The 16,839-nt window shown below is 44.2% G+C and overlaps 1 protein-coding gene across 1 annotated transcript in view; it reads right to left on the bottom strand.

The window, feature by feature from the left end:
* Positions 1 to 841: 841 nt before the first annotated feature.
* Positions 842 to 16,839, bottom strand: part of dnah9 (dynein, axonemal, heavy chain 9) — a 127,189-nt gene continuing 111,191 nt past the window's right edge. The window contains exons 70-76 of the mRNA XM_042306070.1: positions 16,193 to 16,384; positions 15,739 to 15,930; positions 13,683 to 13,853; positions 11,791 to 11,973; positions 10,092 to 10,345; positions 9,425 to 9,560; positions 842 to 1,515 (exon numbers count right to left, since the gene is read on the bottom strand). Of these exons, the coding sequence (XP_042162004.1) occupies positions 1,288 to 1,515; positions 9,425 to 9,560; positions 10,092 to 10,345; positions 11,791 to 11,973; positions 13,683 to 13,853; positions 15,739 to 15,930; positions 16,193 to 16,384 (1,356 nt within the window). The 3' untranslated portion in view covers positions 842 to 1,287. The remainder of the gene's footprint in view (positions 1,516 to 9,424; positions 9,561 to 10,091; positions 10,346 to 11,790; positions 11,974 to 13,682; positions 13,854 to 15,738; positions 15,931 to 16,192; positions 16,385 to 16,839) is intronic.

The following is a 16,839-nucleotide window of genomic DNA, read 5'->3' on the forward strand; positions in this document are numbered from 1 at the left end:
TGTGTTCTAGACCTAGCACGTTCCAGATAAATGGTTGAACTGATTCCTGTCTCCCGTCTCATCATTATTGCATTTTTATAAAGGTGTGGTTATGAAACCCACGAGACACAACAGTATTGTTTGAAGGCAGATAAGTGCTAACTTTCTCTTTGGTCCAAAGAGCTCATAGAATAGAAAGAGTCAACAAAAACGCAGCACTTCAAAAGCACTTTGAATTATTTCTTCTAAGCTTATAAGAGGGTAATAATTTCTCCTGAGTCCCATGCATCATCTGTACTGTGTATACCGGTATGCGCCACATAGGCAAAGGTACAATCTATTTTCATAACACTACCTGAAGGTGTAATTTGCAAGTTCTACATAGATTGCCTCCCATTGCATTATTGCTTTCTTCATTTTCCTCCCTCTTTCCATCCCTCCTCCTCATGCCTTTCTGTCTCATGGTGCTTTGTTAAGGCCCTCCAATAACTGGATAAAGGAGACACCAGGGAGACGGAGCTGATGAGAGAGAAAGAGAGCGAAATAGAGATAGCTGAGGCATCATAACTTATACACCACCACGATAAAATGAATCCCTCCTCGTGATCCTTTTATGGTGTCCGTGTGAGTGAGTGTGTATGTGTGCAGTCTGCACATGTCTGGGTGCAATGGATGGGTATACATATGTGAGACTGCAGAATGAGCTTTAGAGTTGGGAAGGTTATTTAGGAAGGAGGTGGTTGGTGGAGAAGACTGCTTTGAGAAAGTTAGAGAGAATGACTGTAGATGAGAGAAAATGGAGGGGAAAGAGGAACAACGCAGTGAACGCAAATCACCTGACTGCACTCTTGGATGGTTCAGTATAAAAGTCTTTATTCTACAAAATTGGTGTTTTAAAAAAGAAGAAACTACTATTTGAGATCTCCAGAGTAGATTATTTTTGGATTATACTGATTTAAGTATTACAGGACAAACCTATCTATTTGGTGTAGGGTTTCTCTTCTCTTTAAGATATAATAAATCTTTCTTTTGAACCTTCTCACTTCGTTCCTCATTTTGACAGGAACATTTCCTCCTTTCGACAAGTGAGATCAATCTAGAACTCAACTAGTAACAACTATTAAAAGACGGTCTGATAAGTGTGCTGTACAGTTAGCTAGGTTCATGTTTATGTGCAAAGGAAAAGGTCAGTCAAATCGACTCCATTCTGAAGTTGGCTGGCAAGATTATGTCTGATGAAGGTCTCTGACCGAAACGTCACAGTATGTTTAGAACTTTGGATCTACAAAAACAAGATACAACTTGCATTTAGATCTGCAGTAGCAGGGCCACCCCAGCTAGGGTCCACTTGGAAGGGTTCTCTTTGGTCTTGAGGTTGAAGGTCCATACATAGGTGGGTCCTCTCTGTCTGGTCTTGTAGACAGGACACTGGTAGACGTTACGCACCTCCTGCTTGTCCACAGGGATGGCTCTGATGAAGATGACGGGCATGGTGGGGGTCAGTTCCTTCAGACGGGCATCCACCATCATACCAGCCTGGTGGGAGAGGGAGAGAGGACAATGACATGGTCTTTGAGAAAAAAGTATCTCAACTATACACTTTTCTTCAGTGTAGGTGCCCTTAAGACAAACAACAGGAATAATGTGAAAATTAAGTATTACCATATAACTAAAGCTATTTTATTTCCTGAAGGTTGTATTTGGTCAAACTGAATTAAATCATTCTTAAACAATACAGCAAATGTAATTAAATTAATCTAACTGAGTTGGCAGAAGGACAATTTAGGGGCTCAATATTTGGGGTACCCTTGAACAGTGTGTGAAAGTCACTATAAGTCTGAAGTTATCCTGTCTTCTCCTGCCTTTCAGAGCAGACTTTCCAAACACGCTCAAACAGGAAACAGAGCGGTCCATCTCACTAATTAATCCTCTCTCCACTTAGTGTCCAGGAGACAGAAGTTCTACCACGAAGCTAGCTGACTCCAGGAAACAAATGTAAATCCTAATGACTTTGGAGGAGAAGCTTGGAGGACGAAGAGACGAAGCCACTTTATGACGTCCGTCTGAATTACAGCCCTAATTGCATCAGCAGTCGGTAAAAAAATGTTTGCATTCTTTTAAACATTGATAGCTTTATGTGTATTTAGGTAAATAGGAATAATGAGGGTCGTAAAAGACGCCGCCCCATCTCATTGACATTCATTACAATCATCTTCTTGAAGGTGTATGGGGTTGATAGAAATATAAAACGATAACAGCAACCGTCACCATTAGGAGAGAATAGATATTTAGTTGTTGCAAAGACAAAACTGGCTATAGTGTATCTTATTTATAAGCTACTGTACTTCCACAGATCTAAGTGAATCTGAACAACCCTTTAACTGGAACAGAATATGGACAAATATGACCTTGGCATTTTTAGATGACAAATGACAAAGCAAAAACAGGTTTTTAAAAATGTTTGCAAATGTATTAAAAATAAAAAACAGAAATACCTTATTTACATAAGTATTCAGACTCGAAATTCAGCTCAGGTGCATGACTGTAAAGCCCAACACATACATATAAACAATCTATAAAGCCCAACACTTAAACTACATGGCCAAAAGTATGTGGACACCTGATCGTCGTACACCTCCTTCCAAAATCATGGGCATTAATATGGAGTTGGTCCCCCCTTTGCTGCTGCAACAGCCTCCACTTTTCTGGGAAGGTTTTCCACTAGATGTTGGAAAATTGCTGCGGGGACTTGCTTCCATTCAGCCACTAGAGCATTAGTGAGGTCGGGCACTGATGTTAGCCGATTAGGCCTGGCTCGCAGTCAGCGTTCCAATTCATCCCAAAGGTGTTTGATGTTGTTGAGGTCAGGGCTGTGTGCAGGGCAGTCAAGTTCTTCCACACCAATCCCCCCAAAAAATGTATGTATTGACCTCGCTTTGTACACAGAGCATTGTCCTGATGAAACAGGAAAGGGCCTTCCCCAAACTGTTGCCACAAAGTTGGAAGCACAGAATCGTTTAGAATGTCATTGTATGCTGTATGGTTAAGATTTCCCTTCACTGGAACTAAGGGGCCTAGCCCGAACCATGAAAAACAGCCCAGACCATTATTCCTCCTGATTCATTACTCCAGAGAACGTGTTTCCACTGCTCCAGGGTCCAATGGCGAAGAGCTTTATACCATTCCAGTCGACGCTTGGCATTGCGCATGGTGATCTTAGGCTTGTGTGTGGCTGCTCGGCCATGGAAACCCATTTCATGAAGCTCCGGGCGAGCAGTTCTTGTGCTGACATTGCTTCCAGAGGCAGTTTGGGACTCGGTAGTGGGTGTTGCACCCGAGGACAGACAATTTTTATGTGCTATGCGCTTCAGCACTCGGCGGTTCCGTGTTGTGAGCTTGTGTGGCCTACTACTTAGCGGCTGAGCCGCTGTTGCTCCTAGACGTTTCCACTTCACAATAAGAGCACTTACAGTTGACCGGGGCAGCGTTAGCAGGGCAGAAATTTTACAAACTGACTTGTTGGAAAGGTGGCGTCCTATGACGGTGCCACGTTAAAAGTGACTGAGCTCTTCACTACGGGCCATTCTACTGCCAATGTTTGTCTATGGAGATACACTGGTCAGCAACGGGTCTGGCTGAAATAGCTGAATACACTAATTTGAAAGGGTGTCCACATACTTTTGGCCATGTGCTGTACATACAAACAAAATATATAAACCTATTTTCCAGTGTTGTACTAATACGGTCTCGAGACCACATATTGAGTGTCTCGGTCTTGTCTCGGTGTCGAATACATTTGTACTAGGTCTTGACTCGATCTCGGACAGTGAGGACTCATAATTTCTTCCCGAGATCAGCCGAGACCAGCGAAGTAAAAAACTCATTATCAGCTTCCATTTAGTCAGCCCTAAAACCACTTCGCCAAGCCAAATATATACACTCCTTTCTTGAAACATGAATACAGTATCTTAACAGCCTTTATATCTATTATAGTCATGTTTGTGCAGTGGTGAACCTATAGACCTTCAGTGTGTGAACCTATAGGCCTTCAGTGTGTGAACCTGTAGGACCTTCAGTGTGTGAACCTGTAGGACTTCAGTGTGTGAACCTGTAGGACCTTCAGTGTGTGAACCTATAGGCCTTCAGTGTGTGAACCTATAGGCCTTCAGTGTGTGAACCTATAGGCCTTCAGTGTGTGAACCTGTAGGACCTTCAGTGTGTGACAGGTTAGTACAGTGGTGAACCTATAGATCTTCAGTGTGTGACAGGTTAGTACAGTGGTGAACCTATAGGTCTTCCAGTGTGTGACAGGTTAGTACAGTGGTGAACCTATAGGACCTTCAGTGTGTGACAGGTTAGTACAGTGGTGAACCTATAGACCTTCAGTGTGTGACAGGTTAGTACAGTGGTGAACCTATAGACCTTCAGTGTGTGACAGGATAGTACAGTGGTGAACCTATAGACCTTCAGTGTGTGACAGGTTAGTACAGTGGTGAACCTATAGGACCTTCAGTGTGTGACAGGTTAGTACAGTGGTGAACCTATAGACCTTCAGTGTGTGACAGGTTAGTACAGTGGTGAACCTATAGACCTTCAGTGAGTGACAGGATAGTACAGTGGTGAACCTATAGACCTTCAGTGTGTGACAGGTTAGTACAGTGGTGAACCTATAGGACCTTCAGTGTGTGACAGGTTAGTACAGTGGTGAACCTATAGACCTTCAGTGTGTGACAGGTTAGTACAGTGGTGAACCTATAGACCTTCAGTGTGTGACAGGTTAGTACAGTGGTGAACCTATAGACCTTCAGTGTGTGACAGGTTAGTACAGTGGTGAACCTATAGACCTTCAGTGTGTGACAGGTTAGTACAGTGGTGAACCTATAGACCTTCAGTGTGTGACAGGATAGTACAGTGGTGAACCTATAGACCTTCAGTGTGTGACAGGTTAGTACAGTGGTGAACCTATAGACCTTCAGTGTGTGACAGGTTAGTACAGTGGTGAACCTATAGACCTTCAGTGTGTGACAGGATAGTACAGTGGTGAACCTATAGACCTTCAGTGTGTGACAGGTTAGTACAGTGGTGAACCTATAGGACCTTCAGTGTGTGACAGGTTAGTACAGTGGTGAACCTATAGACCTTCAGTGTGTGACAGGTTAGTACAGTGGTGAACCTATAGACCTTCAGTGTGTGACAGGTTAGTACAGTGGTGAACCTATAGACCTTCAGTGTGTGACAGGTTAGTACAGTGGTGAACCTATAGACCTTCAGTGTGTGACAGGTTAGTACAGTGGTGAACCTATAGACCTTCAGTGTGTGACAGGTTAGTACAGTGGTGAAGCTATAGACCTTCAGTGTGTGACAGGTTAGTACAGTGGTGAACCTATAGACCTTCAGTGTGTGACAGGTTAGTACAGTGGTGAACCTATAGACCTTCAGTGTGTGACAGGTTAGTATAGTGGTGAAGCTATAGACCTTCAGTGTGTGACAGGTTAGTACAGTGGTGAACCTATAGACCTTCAGTGTGTGACAGGTTAGTACAGTGGTGAACCTATAGACCTTCAGTGTGTGACAGGTTAGTATAGTGGTGAAGCTATAGACCTTCAGTGTGTGACAGGTTAGTACAGTGGTGAACCTATAGACCTTCAGTGTGTGACAGGTTAGTACAGTGGTGAACCTATAGACCTTCAGTGTGTGACAGGTTAGTATAGTGGTGAAGCTATAGACCTTCAGTGTGTGACAGGTTAGTACAGTGGTGAACCTATAGACCTTCAGTGTGTACCAGGTTCATGATTCTGAAAGGACAGCAACCGTAATACTAGTATACTCATGTAGGAGTGCACTTTTTGTTAAAAAAAAAACAAGGGCCAGTGGTGTAGTGGAGGCTATTTGTAGGTATAAACTGTATACACACTTTTATTCAGTGGGCATTGCGTATAATCACTTCTTAATCCCTATTGATGCGTATCAAAGTAGTGTAGTGGAGGTATACTACTTACCAATTACGTACTACAATAGAGAAATCATACCTACACAATCAGCGGCTTACACAAACGCAAAGCACGTGAAATATATTCACATGCGCGCCGCACACACAGCCTCGTTTCAGAGGAACATCATCCGCAGGCAGAAAGAGTGTGCAGCTCTCAGCTGGTTGTGGCATGGAGCAGCTCACAGAAGAATGACATCGGTAGCCGGTAGGGTAGGAAAGACATTTCAACTTATGATATCTACCAGTAAACGCTAACTAAGACAACAATGGGTATGCAAACCAGGTACTGAAAAAGTTTAGTCTGAAGTGCTGTTTAGTAGGCTATTTGTGATGTGCAATTGTCATCATGCCCTGTTTGCAACAGGGGCGTAGACATGGATGGGCCTGGGAGGACAGAGGCCCACCCACTGGTGGGCCTGTCAGAATGATGTGGTTTAAGCATTGTTGTGGACTTAAATACGATATTCTATTAAAAAAAAGTGATTGAGAGTGAATATCTGAAAAATCTATAGGGGAATTCATTCAAAAAACAGGAAAACATGGGCCTTTTCACCCAGGGTGCCTTTCCTTCGCCTGGCGGGCCATTTGGGAACGTTTTGGTAACATTTGAGTATACCCCCTTCTCCAGGAACCACTATACCACTGCATAGGGCCAACGGAAAGACAGCATTCACACACAGCATGATGTTAAAGAATAAGCAGTCCATTCACCTGGACATAATAAGCCAGTAGGTCCCAATCATAAGAAAACACAACCATTAATCATTTCCCAATCAAAATGTACAACGATTACTTCCCATTGCAACAAAAAAAAAACATGTCACGTTTGACACACAAAGTATCCAGTCACCTGGATGTTTAAAGTGGAACTGACAGAGTTTTAACTCCTTTCCAGATATGAAACAAACAGACAATCATAATATCAGTCAAAAATATCTAATTCACTGTTTATGCTACAAAATCAACTCCATAAGAGGTTTTAAAAATAGGTTATATTGGACTCGACGTTCCACGACGTACACTAAGGCATTGTTGGCAGAATAGATGGATGCAGTTCAATGCATTAATATAATTCCCCAATACATTTCTTGGTAGTCCAAAAAATATTTGCTATCAGGTTGTCAATCCCAGCTGGCCTGGTACATTGTTTGCTGCCTCCATTTGGGATTCACTGTTTCAGTTTCAACGACTCAATATTCTGGACAAAAATTGACGAATGTAACTAAGGCTGGGAATGTCAATACAATCAAACAAGCAAGGGCAATGATCACAAGTCAGTCATAACATGGCTAATTGGCTAGCGTACCTATTTATGTAGCAAGCTAAAAACACAGAGACTAACATTAGCTAGATTGCTAGGAGGATGTCATGTCATGCCATTGAAGGATTGGGTGAGTAACAAAATGTTTCCTCTCGTATCGTTTTCGGTGACTATACACAGCTACCAATAACTTTATCGACAGTTATCCAGTTAGCATATGTCTTGAGTTTGCAAATTCACTCTGGCTATCTACTCCGATTTCAGAGCACTCTCATATGAGTGTGCCAGAGTGCAGAACAACTGATGAATTTAGAAACACGCAACACCTGCTGAATATGACCGGTGTCAGTAAACATAGACAAAAAAAAGTTATAGTAAAAAACGCTCTAGATAACATGTAAACAGCCTAACCAGCTCTGCTATGGTGAGTAAAATGGTCAGAGGGAGGGTTCTCTCATTTGTGTCTGGAAGTAGCTAGCTAGCAAGCTAGCCAACTTTAGCCAGTGAGCTTGGGTCCTTGGTTGGGACGAGCATGCATTGGCAGGCAAGCTGCAGAAGGACGAGGAGGCTACAATTCCCCATGGTTTATTATTGCAATTTTGACAGTCAAATAGATGGGATAAGTGGCAGGGTGGGGGCTTAGGGGATAAGTGGGGGTTGGGGCTTAGGGGATAAGTGGCAGGGTGAGGGTGGGGGCTTAGGGGATAAGTGGTGGGGGCGGGTGGGGGCATAGGGGATAAGTGGTGGGGGCGGGTGGGGTTTTAGGGGATGGGTGGTGGGGGCTTAGGGGATAACTGGTGGGGGGTGGGTGGGGGCTTAGGGGATAACTGGTGGAGACAGACAACCAATAAGTGGTGGAGACCTTCCCACCCCGCCTGGGGGGTGGGAAGGAGCGGAAAGTGAGGGGGGGAGGTGGGGAGGGTTGGACGGAGACATGTTGGGCTGTGGGGAATGGGATGGGGGTGTAGGCCCACCTCTTTTTGTTTCTCTTTTCTTTACATACCAATTGTATTATTACTAAATCATGTGTGATCATTCTGATCATTTCTCTGTATGTATTTATTTTTTCTTTACTTTTGAGTGGCAGCCTACAGGTACGTGTGGTATAAACTGTGTAAATTGAATATTGTACCTGCAACCCCCCCCAACAAAAAAATGACAAAGCAAATAAGCTACAGTACCAAACACACACCCTTCCCATCCCCCCACTATCATCTCTAGATCTGTATTATATACACATAGAGTGCTACTGTGTATTCCCCCGCCTTTGATGTCCGCATCCCCTGAATAAGTAGCTTGGCTCATTCATACAGATGAGCTGGTTTATCATAAATCTTTGACTTGTACAGCTGCAGTGCCAGAGCCGGGCTCCAGATGGAGGGATGCTGCACACACTCCCGTTCACACTCCGTTACACCCTGACACTACACGGGCACAGTGCTGGCCCAGGGCTGAGAGGAGGAGTGGAGATGAGAGGAGCCAATATGAGTGCAAGACAGAAGTTAGGAGGAGAGAGGAGAGGAGCGGAGCGGAGAGGGGGAGAGGACGGGAGAGGACACTGACTGTCTCCATCGTTGCCTGCCTTCCTCCCTCCCGGACTGCCCGCCTGTCTCCCTCGCTGCTCGTCTCTCAGTCTGACTGTCTGCCTATACCCCTCCCTGTCTGTCTGTCTCCAGCTTTTAATAAAGAGAGAACACAGCAGTGCCACTCATAAGGGTGATTAAAGTGTGCCAGTGCATACTCGACACATTCACTAATGAACAGGTCCACTGGGACCCTGCAGGAGAGCTGGATGCATACATATAATAAAAAGCAAGCCTGACTGGCACACTCACGCACACACTATTCCATACTACAGTACTAACTGAAGTAAACTTGAGATAAACTTTGATTAAATAACTACTTTACCCTCTCTAACCATGTATGGACTGTAAGCCTCTTCACACATGCAGTGAAGGAGGGAAACCTATGTACACACACACACACACAACACGACTATGTCACTCTTAAGTCACTGATACGTCAGCCACACGACTCCTCAATGAGGTGACATCCCCACCTGTGTGTCCCAGCAAGCTCCTTCCATGTACAGTCCATGTCCGTAGGCCCCCCTCTGACATACATACCCAAGTCTCACTAGCTATGTCACCTTTGTGTCATCTATATGTCCCCTATATAACCCCTCTCTGTACCTGAGTGTCCCAGCGAGCTCCCTCCATGTACAGTCCGTGTACGTAGGCCCCCTCCCTGGGAGGAGTGCTGAAGTCCTCTCTGTTCTTCTTGGTGACGTCACACTGCAGACACATCCTGTCCAGAGGCCACTCATTCCTGACAGGAGGAATCATGGGAACATCATGGAATGTTGTATCACAATCACCTGCCTTTACCTCCCTTATCTCACCTCATTTGCTCACATCGTATATAGACTTGTTTCTACTGTATTATTGACTGCATGTTTGTTTTACTCCATGTGTAACTCTGTCTCGTTGTATGTGTCGAACTGCTTTGCTTTATCTTGGCCAGGTCGCAATTGTAAATGAGAACTTGTTCTCAACTTGCCTACCTGGTTAAATAAAGGTGAAATTTAAAAAATATATTTAAAAAAGTAGTATCGTGAGAACAGCTTTTATCGTGATAATTGACAGTGGGAATTCTAGGTACAAGGCGAATTCTATTCTCACAGAAAAAACTGTTTTGAAATTAGAAAAACTGTACTTCTCACATTATTTTAAAGCGAATAACAGTTTTGTTTCCATTATCTGATAATATGTGTGATCGTGCCGAGCCTGCGTTAGCACTATCATTGAATCCACTTTTTCAGACTATATTTCTGTAATATCGATTATCATGCCAACCTACCTGCGAGCCATAGCCTGCATGATGGCTGTGAGAAAGGACTGAGGGTTGAAGAAGCCGGCCAGCCAGACGGCTGAGGGCAAGATGAAGTCAGTGGCCCAGGCCTCCAGCTCCTTGATCCTCCCCAGCAGGTCAGTGAACCACAGGACCAGGCCACACATAGACGGGTAGGCCCGTCTGGTCCACGACTCTGGGACCAGGTCCAGGAAGATGGCCGTCTGGAGACTCTCCATGTCACTGGTCATAGTCAGCTCTCCCTGAGAGGGAGGAACCAATCAGAAAAAGCGATGGGAATGAGATTCAGAGAACGTTTATTGGCAGTCAATTATGGAATAAGTTTGTGTCAAATGTTTTATTAGTAAGGCACATTTTTTATTCACACAACTTTTTAATTAATAATGTACTTTTTCCTGTGGATTTCTGCAAGAACACTGAGGAGAAATCTCACAGTTATTGGAGTTGTCTTTTTCACACTAAAATGTAAATCCTGTGTGTCATTGAGCAATACCACCCTGTAACCACTAGCAACAGCAACCCATAGCTGGTGAAGCATGCGGAAACAAAAGCAGTCACTCACTTTCTTCAATTTCTATCCAAAGAGAAAACAGAATAATTATATGGATGGAGGCTAACAAGTTAAATGGCTATGACACACAGTGTGTCCTCCACTGAATGATACCGTAGCTAGCTGATGAATGTATTCATGTCTCGCCGTCATAACCCTTCTTTACTGAGGCGATAAAGAGTTCCCAGATGTATCTCATCTACTGCAGAGCGTTAACCCTGAACCAGTCACCCTTTTAACTCTCCCCCAAATCACTCAGATCCCTCAACAAGTCAGGACACCCCCTCCCACCCCCCAAATGCTTCCAGCCAAGGTTGAGATTCTGATAGTTCCAATTTATTTGCACAGTAAAGTCGAAATATGAGTACATTTGACTGGTAAAATAAAGTACATAGCTTTTAACTCACTGAGGCGATTTACCAGAGGCAATGTGTTGAGGCATCGAAGCTCATAACTCCTTAGAAAAGGCACTCACACACGCACATAGCCACCTGCCTTAACCCTAAACCAGTCGTTGCTAAGACAACACTGAGCTAATATACAGCTGGGATTCCAGAACAGGCCATGTCATGAAATGTCATTTTACTTTTATGTATTTAAAAAAATACATTCTCTCCAGTGTTTAAGGTCATTGTTTCTCAAATCCTCACTATGACTAACACTTAAGATGAAACATGCACATACACACACGCATACGTGCACACGCACACACACTAGGGGCCAGAGGGCTGACTCACCACTACTTAAGAAGACAGCCTGCGTTTCAGAGGAATACTAGTGACACAAAGTTATGCAGGAATAATAACATAGCAGACCAGACTGCTACAGCTACTGTATACAGGCTTAACCAACAGAGCGTGACTCATTACCCCAATGATAAAAAAATATATTTTTCATTCCTAAAAGGGGAAGTTGACTCCAATGCCATTGTTTATTTTTCTTAGAAGTGGTCTATCGGTTGGCAGTGCCCAGCCACCTACCACCGGTGAACACTGGCATTGTTTACCCCAAAACAAGTAATTATCTGAACTTCAAAGCTAACTCAAAGTAACTGTGGGGGAGTGAGTAGAAGAAGTAGACAAAGAAGACTGTTTGTGATTGGCTGACCTTGATAGAATGATTGATTGATTGACTCACCTTGAGTCCAAGGTTGAGTTCGCGTAGGGATCGCCTTATCTCCTGGGTAAGTGTGTTCATCCTTTCACACTCCTGCAGCGCCACCACCTGGTAGGGTGTCCTCTCCTCAGCTTTCCCCAGCAGCTCTACCATGTTAAACTCCTCTGGTAACTTCTCCATTATCTCCTCCAACACAGACCGTACCTGGGGTAAAGGTGTGTGTATGTGTGTGTGGTGTGTGTGATGAGACAGTCACAAAAGAGGGGGTAAATATTAACCTTGAATTTGGGGATGTATTGTGAAGACGGTATTCATGACGGAACGATAGATTGTGTTCATTGTCAAGAATTTCTCAGTGCCGGTGTCACATTTTGTTGCTGAAAAGTAGGGAATCAAAAAAAGATTACATCCGTCGAGTAAACATGATAAGAATTCCAAGCACTAATGACTCCTTGAGAAGAAAATTATGGAAGAAAAAAATGTATAAATATTCATGAGAATTATTTGCAACAACAGCAGCCGTTTGTCTTTAATAAAAGTCAAATCCCCAGAGAATCAATCCTCGTCTCATATTTCCGTTGGGTAAGTGATGAAAGCTTATGTCTGTGTCCACATTTTCCAGCACTAGAGATCAATCCACGGATTAAACATTGAACAAAGGATTGGAGGTCATCATAACTATGGATTCTCCGCTCAAATATTGAATCTGTCTTCTTCAGCTCCGCGGCAGCCTGCATATCAAACAGGAAGCGCTCAAACGGACATCGTTCGCTAGGGTTGGTTGTCATCTGTTAAGACATAACTATCTCTGTTTCTCAGTTGTAAAGGTCAGCCGTCATAATACACCCAGGCAAACACACACACACACGTACAAACACGCACCCACATGTATGTGCACACACACACTTCTATATCATGAAAAGTCAGACAGCACTAAAGCGTGAGATAGTGTAGGGACACAAGGAGAAGTCACTACTCTACATCTATCAAACGCCCATTAAACAGGAAGCTAGCTTGCATATTAGAAAAGTGAGGTCATAATGTATTGGAATTTATAAACTGGGTGGTTGGAGCCCTGAATACTGATTGGCTGACAGCCGTGGTATATCAGACCGTATACCACGGGTATGACAAAACATTTATTGTTACGTTGGTAACCAGTTTATAATAGCAATAAGGCAGCTCAGGATTTGTGGTATATGGCCAACATACCATGGCTAAGGGCTGTGTCCAGGCACTCTGCTTTGCGTCGTGTGTAAGAACAGTCCTTAGCCGTGGTATATTGGCCATATACCACACCCCCTCTGGCCTTATTGCTTAAGTATAACACTTTTCTGAGTGCTTTAGATTGTAAGGGGGGGATTGAGCTCATTCACTATGATCATATTTGTTTCAGACATTGGACTAGTTTTTCTGAGGTAACACATGGGAGTGTATTTAAGGTAAGGCATATGGGGATTGGGAACAAGGGAATAAGATTGTCCAGACATTGGGAGAGTGTAGTTAAGGTAACCCATATAGGTTGTCAGGGGGTAGAGGTGACGTGGTGCTGTATTATGTCACTCCTGTCAGTGCCAGATGGGTGTTATAGAGCTATGACCTGATGGAGCCTTAAACCAAAGACTACCTTGTTCTTAACCTTACAATCAGTATGGTTCAGGTTTGACACTTTCAAAATATGAATCAGTTCACAGAACTTAGAATCTCAGAGGCAGCAATCGCTCTAACATTGGCCCAACTTCCTCTACACTCTATGGGCCGGTTTCTGGGTCACAGATGAAGCCTGGACTCCAAAACCATGCTCAATGGAGAACCTCAATGGGTGTAGGCTGTTAGCCTGTGTCCAGGAAACTGGTTTTACCATATATGACTGTCGTAATTGCTCCTCCTCCATACAGTTAGTCCATCCCTACCTTCTCATCTCTGGTGGTCCCACTGCCCTCTCCGGCCCCTCCGTCTCTGGGCTGCATCTCCAGCACAGTCCGGAACAACTTCTCAGACGTCTGCGTTAGGAAGCCGATCTCAGCGTTGGGGTGGAGGCCGTACAGGTAGGGAGACTCTGCAGGAAGTGTGTCATCTATGTACTGGAGGAAGAGGGAATTACACGTTAGAACACCAAATTAGTGGGAGTTTGCATTTCAATGTTCTACAGTGAATTCCCGTCCTTCATCTGCACTGATCTGAAGAAAAAAAACTGGTGAAGAAAATATGGTGGATGCCAGATATAGTATATACTTTACCAAGCTCTGTTAAAGCAAAGGAAAGAATGAGACATGTTATAGTTCTAGAACATCTGGCCATTGTGGTGGCAAAGGGCGACTCATTTCTTCTGGAGATTTTCAAAGGTTTCCCCTTTCACACCGATCCATATCCTCATTTGAATTCCATGCTGTCACTGTCACTTGTCCACTCAAGCTTAACATTATTGCCATCTATGGCCCACCAGGTGCCCTTGGAGAGTTCCTTAATAAGATCGATGCCGTGATAAGTTCACTTCCTGACAATGGTCACCGCTAATCGTACTCTGAGATTTCAACCTCCCAACACCTTCCTTCGATTCATTTCTTTCCACCTCTTTCTTTCCACAATTTTCCTCTTTGACTTCACACTTTCCCAGTCCCCTACCAGTCACAAGGCAGTCAATGTGCTTGACCTTATCTTCACCAGATGCTGTTTGTCTACGAATCCCCCTGCTACCCATCCATGTCTCTCATCACTACTTCGTATTGGTTTTCTCTCCCTCTCTCCTCCAACCCCCCCACTCAACCGGCTTATCCCAGCCAAAGCTCCTCTCTGTCCTGGTCCCTAAATGTTCTGAAAACATCTCAAAACCTCTTTGAGAAGTATCTCAAATAATCCCATAGCCTGCCCTCCTTCCCTTTCCCCTCCTCCATCCCCATCTCTCTCCTGTACAATGGGCAGTACAGATGGATGAGGGAGTGGACATGGCCTAACAGACCCCCAGGGACCACCAAGCCTTTCCAGTTCCAGGCGCTCCAGCTAAGTCTCAGCCACTCAGCTCCCTCTCTATCTGTTTGCTGGCCAAGTGTAAAACGCTCCAGACCTCCATGCCAGGTGTCTCTGTCAGCCTAGACGTGCCCAGCGAACAACACCCGGGCTGGGGATAATTAAATACAACCTCTCCCTGGGGAGCTGGTGGGAGGAATGTGGACAGGTTGCGAGGGCTGGCAGACATTTTAGCAAGAGAGTGTTACTGATATAAATCTTGGCAGTTGTCATTTTTTTTCTTTAAAAGAGGGCTGTGGTGAAGCAAAGTTCCTGCTGTCATAACAGAGAAGCAAACAGAACAGATTCCAGAGTTGGAGAGAAATATCAGCACGCCGAAAACGGGGAAAACAAGTAGATTTGAATTGACACAACAGACTTAGACCTTAGACTGTCAAGGTTGCTATCTAATAAATGATGGATGATATTTTTTTACTTCCGCAATTGACACAACAACCAAGTATACAATATAGTTATAGATAAGTTACAGATAAGGAACCAACTTCCCCCCCCAACATTCTCAAGGTTGCTATTTAATAATTGACATGACTTACTTATGCGTCTGCCATGTCTGTAAGCTAGTTAGCTCTGCTAGCCAAGCATTGGCCATGGGCTCAACTAGCTAGCTGTCATAACGCTACCCGTTAGAATATCCCTGAGCTGTCACTTGTGCGCACCACAAAATCTTGAGGGAAAATCTGACCCGACCCGGGGAAATGAAAACCAATGAATACAGCGGTTCTCAGGCAGGCTAGACGCGCAATATCCTTACTGTTGCATCACATTGGATGACCACTACCCACTTATTGGAGCTTTTGAACATTGAAAAAATACAACGAGTGACATATTGCAGCTTTAAGCCATGTGAGGTAAGATCATTAGGTAACCTGAGAGCTGTTGTAGTCCATGTTCCCAGGCAGGGAGAATCCGGGGGTCTGATGGTAGATGTGGTTCTTTACTGACCTGGTGGTAGGTGTTGTAGTCCATGTTCCCAGGCAAGGGGAAGCTGGGAGCCAGGTACAGCTCTCCCTCCATCATCTCAGGTTTGATGAACTCCTCCAGGTAGGTCCTACAGAGTCGTCTGTCCCAGTCATCAGTGATGTGACCTCCATACATGATCTCTCCAAACAGGTATCGCAGGTCATCATATGGCACCTGGGACGCAGAGAGAAAATGAGTTATAATGCACCTTAGAATCTTAAATGCTTTTCACACTACAGAACCGAATAGAGCTGAGCAAAACCGAGTTCTACTAAGTTGGCCTGGTTTACACATCCATCATAGTTGCCAAATAAAATATCCATAATTTGGTTTAGGGTCGGCACAATAGTGTGAAAAGGGTGTTACTGTCATGGAACTTTTTTGTCTTTATTACTATGGTGGCACATAAGATACAGCATGTGTGTGGACTGGTTACTTTCGAGTTAGCCTCCAGGTAGTTGTAGAGTACATTGATGGAGATAGTGAGGTCTCCTGTGTTGAAGGGGTAAGATCTGTTCCAGCCCTGAGGTCCAAACTTCCTCCTTTCAGCCACCACCGCGTGGAAGTAGCACAGCGCAAACAGGATGCTCTTAAACTCATTCTCCCTGGCACACATCTCCAAAGTGTCCTAGAAGAAAACAAAGGCCCAGACAACTAAACAAACATTCAAAACTCTTCCTGACGAATGTCAACCAAGTTCACCTTTTCGCTGTCTGCCTCAGAAAAGTACGGGTAGCATTTTTGAAGATTTTCCAATACAAAAGCGTTGTGTTGAAAGTAAGAAGCTGTGGCTGATTCTCTGTGATGTGTCTCTGTGCCGAAGTCCCCAGCAACGAAGGGGCTCCGCGGTACAGAAAGAAGACAATGAATGGAAATAAACGTCAGGATGAGATTCTTTTTTAATTGTTACTACTTGTCAGGCGATCTCATCCCGTTGGCTCATTATACCCAGATAAGGGGAATGAATGTAAGATGGCACGAGGCCTTAGGGGAGGGACGGTGAAATAAGTATGCCAATAACCTCTATGAAAACAGTGGGTTTAAATGCTCTTTTTATATTCCTGCCTGTGTCAGGTTGAGTAC

Source organism: Oncorhynchus tshawytscha, linkage group LG25 (genome assembly GCF_018296145.1).
Source record: "Oncorhynchus tshawytscha isolate Ot180627B linkage group LG25, Otsh_v2.0, whole genome shotgun sequence".
Taxonomy (NCBI): domain Eukaryota; kingdom Metazoa; phylum Chordata; class Actinopteri; order Salmoniformes; family Salmonidae; genus Oncorhynchus; species Oncorhynchus tshawytscha.